The sequence below is a fragment of the Citrus sinensis genome, chromosome 8 (genome assembly GCF_022201045.2).
Source record: "Citrus sinensis cultivar Valencia sweet orange chromosome 8, DVS_A1.0, whole genome shotgun sequence".
NCBI classification, from domain to species: Eukaryota; Viridiplantae; Streptophyta; class Magnoliopsida; order Sapindales; family Rutaceae; genus Citrus; species Citrus sinensis.
Genome location: NC_068563.1, coordinates 17,584,020 through 17,587,659, shown reverse-complemented (window position 1 = coordinate 17,587,659; position 3,640 = coordinate 17,584,020). Strand labels below are relative to the sequence as shown.

The 3,640-nt window shown below is 35.3% G+C and overlaps 1 protein-coding gene across 1 annotated transcript; it reads left to right on the top strand.

Moving 5' to 3' along the window:
• Window positions 1-215: 215 nt before the first annotated feature.
• LOC102624163 (mediator-associated protein 2) lies at window positions 216-3,640 on the top strand. Its single transcript, XM_006487504.4, has 5 exons — window positions 216-398; window positions 704-865; window positions 1,113-1,191; window positions 1,345-1,428; window positions 3,019-3,640. The coding sequence occupies exons 2-5, from the start codon at window positions 737-739 to the stop codon at window positions 3,399-3,401; spliced, it is 675 nt and encodes a 224-aa protein (XP_006487567.2). The 5' UTR covers window positions 216-398; window positions 704-736; the 3' UTR covers window positions 3,402-3,640.

Sequence of the window (3,640 nt, the reverse complement as noted above, 5' to 3'; positions counted from 1 at the left end):
TAATTTTTTCAAAAATTATTTAGATAAATAAAAATTTTTAATTAAAAAGGAGGTTTTGAGAAAAAGTTGGTGGGTTTAGTCTCAGATTGTCCAAAGGCTTCTTTATAAAATACCCATCTAGGGTTTGTTAAAAGGTCTGGTCCAGTAGGCTTGGTCCAGGGCCGACCCGGTCTTAACTGGCCCTTAAATTATTTAAAAAATATATTTTAAAATCATTTGAATTAAAAAGCAAAAAAACCCTAAAATCTCTGCTCTTCTATTCTCCCTCCTCGCGCGCTCACACCCTAAAATCCCAGCCGGGTTTGATCTTCATAGATTGGAGCGAGGATATCCTTTGATATCGCATCGGTGGCATCAATAATCCCCACGGAAGAGAGGCTGTGACGCTCACTCTGAAGGTATGCATTTCTTTATCTTATTTTTTGTTTTATTTTCTATATATGTTTAATTTGTGTGCTGTGGTTTGGTATTATTATTGATATAGCTCAATGTAACATCCCAGTTGAGTTAATCACTTGTTTATATCTGCTTGAGCCTTGACCCAAATAATTATCCCAACGAAATCATGTCAATTAGATTGGGCATTCATTATAGTCCAATTAATAAATTATTGTGAAATTGTGAATTCTCCCTTATTTAAATGCTCGTTGCATTATTTATTATCTGCTGCTATGAAATTATTAATTGTTTGTATTTAATATAGTGGGTTAGGGGGATCAAGAGTTTGATTGAGGCAATGGATGATGCCACTGTAGAAGGCTACAAACCTACAGAAGAATATGAAGAAGAATTGAGAGACCCTCTTGTTGATCTTTCTTTAATTGACTCCACTGAGCTTTGGCTTATTCAATGGCCTTATAAGCAAGTATGTTATTTCTTGCTTGATTTCTTTTTATCAATGATTTAACTTCTGTAATAGCTATATATCAAACACTGAATGCCATTTTGTAACATAAGGACGAATTGTTTCATTTATTGAGAACTCATTGGAGTCTTTTGTGGATGCAACTCATTCTTATCGCTAGAAAATTTTATTAGTATCAGCTTAAGCATTAATGATGATTGGGATCTGAATTTATTGGTTCTTTTTATTATATAAATATTTTTTTCAGATGCCTGATTTTGATGGAAAAGAATTGTCACTTGAGCTCCGTGGCAACGGATGGTTGGGCAGTTTTGAGGATTCATCTGGTATATACAAAGAACAGAACTAGTGAATAACTCTCCATGCATATATATACATGTAATTGCAGCTTGGTATCAGTATGATTTTTGTATGGCTAGGCTGTAATGGATTGGTTTCGTGACACTGTTATGATGAATACCTGTTATATTTTGTGGTAGGAAAAGCGTATGATATTGTCAGCAATGACTTTCAAGAGCCAGATGAAATGGTATTTCTTAACTATCCATCAGAGCCAAAAATTGGTATGTATTTGAAGGATTATTCATTCTTTCCTTTTATTCTTATATATGTTCTCTCTTTCTAATATATTTGTCACGGTGGTGGTTTGTTGCTGTTCTGCTTCATGGACAATGACTATCTACTCTGTTTACACAACTATATAATTTTTATTCCACCTGCATCAGTAAACCATTTTTTTTTTTTAAGTTGTGTGGATGCTCATTTATAGCCATCTTTGTCACAGATTAAGTTCTTGAGAGAAGTTGGTTTCAAAAGTGCTCTGTAGGGTTCAGGAAAATATGTCTGCATAGTTACCTTGTCATGGTTCAGTTGAGTGGAGGTTTCATTACAAATTTATATATTGTCGAGACTTTGAGCATCCTTTTAGACTATGCTACAGATCATCAAATATTTAATAAATTTAAACAAAGAAAGGAAAATTATAATTTTTTAGAATGCTTCGTAATCCAACCTAACGTGATACCACATCAGGAGGGTTTTACTTTGTTCATTCATGCTTCATTTTCATCTAACCTGAAAATTGGAATTGTTTTTGTTTTGGCGAAACTGGGCCAAATTGGAATGGTGGTTTTCATGTGATAACTGATATATGGCAAACTATTGACTGATGGTTTCAGCAATGTTGTTACAATTTATTTTTTCCACCGTGCTTAAAAATAAGTTATCTGTCTCCTCTGTATGCTATGTTCAAATGGTGTTTATAACTTAGAGGCCTAAGATTAAAGTCTCTGATTTGGAGGTTTTGGGCAAAGATTCATCTTGTAAATCATATTTTTCAGTGGTTTATTGGAGAATCTTTCCAGTGTGATTACGAATTTCAAGATTATTCGAAAGGCTGAAATCACACCCAAAGTTCAAGTCGTTTAGGGTCTTTGGCCCTGTGTATGTCAGTACCAGGGAAGTCATTCAAAGAAAGTGTCTGATGATGTGCCTTTCACCATCATGACATGTGACTTGTAGAAAGAGTATCCTATATGCCATTCTCGATTCCTGTGGATCCTTACTTTTGGAAAATAGTTGTTTTGGGGGAAGGGTAGAAAGCCAAATCCTTAGTGAGTGCATTGGATGCATTGTTTTATCACTCTTATGGATTCCAAAAGGAGCAATTGTATCTTTAATGAAAATATATGAGAAATTATATGCAGGCTTGTGGGAGAGAGTTCATCGTTTGCTTCATACTGATTTCAAGGATTTTCTTTATACATCTAGATGTTTGGGAAGGCTTTTGAGATAGTATTGTATAGATTGATATCATTTTCTGGGTGTGATCTTTTATGAAATTGGTTCCCCCCTCCCTTATTGTTTGTTTTCTTTGTAGAATTTAGTCCACATTTCTACCTCCTTTCTTTTTGGCATTAATTTACACATTTTTCTTTTTCTGAAAATAGGGAGATTCAAATCTCTGATTTTGTGTGTTTGATGCTTAGATCTTGCATCTGTATTTAAAAATTGGTTATTTATGTATTCGCTTGTTTAATCATTGCTCATTACCATTGTTCTGCTAGTCATTGTATAAATAAACCCGAACTTTGAGAACTTGATACGAGGCCAGAGGGTATCTATTTGTTCTGATGTAAATACTTTGATGTTAGTTGGTAAGATTTCACGGCGGGTTTCCCTAGTCCATTACCCTGAGCCTAAAGAAGTAGAAGAACTTAATCCTGACAAAATCAGACAGTTGCATGTGACATCTAGTGGAGCTTCAATGCCAAATCATCGATTTGCGAGTTCTGGACAAAGTAGTTGGCGAAGAAATTCACAGTCGACATTGGAACATTCATCCTACACCCAAAGTAGCAGATACAAAAGTTTTTCACCTGAAGGTGGGGAGCCATCAAAACATTCAAAGCGTCGACGTGCCCACGAGCCCAATCATTCGACAGACCATTCACTGGGGCGTCACAGTGAAGTTACCTCTTTAGGGTCCTCAGAGCGTTCTCATCAAGAGAAATTAAAGAGGAAAGGAAAGTCTTGAGTAAGGTTGCTACCTGCTCGGTTGCTCTCCCACTATTATTCACGTGCAGCTTCCTGCGGATATGCCGTTATTTTCAAAGTGAATTAAGTAGTAATTGTACTCAAGATTCTTGTTTCATTTTGAATTCCTTTCTTATTGAAAACCGGGCTCAGTAATTTTGGCTTTGGTCATTGAAGGGTTGAAGCAATAGTAGCCCTATTATTATGCTTGATTATCTTAAATTTTTCTTGTTCACTCTA

What these genes read in the sequence shown, in the direction of transcription:
- LOC102624163 (XM_006487504.4), top strand. Translation starts at nt 737, where the DNA reads ATGGATGATGCCACTGTAGAAGGCTACAAACCTACAGAAGAATATGAA. An exon ending in TTCAATGGCCTTATAAGCAA is followed by an intron (nt 866 to 1,112) that starts GTATGTTATTTC and finishes TATTTTTTTCAG; the next exon opens with ATGCCTGATTTTGATGGAAA. An exon ending in CAGTTTTGAGGATTCATCTG is followed by an intron (nt 1,192 to 1,344) that starts GTATATACAAAG and finishes ATTTTGTGGTAG; the next exon opens with GAAAAGCGTATGATATTGTC.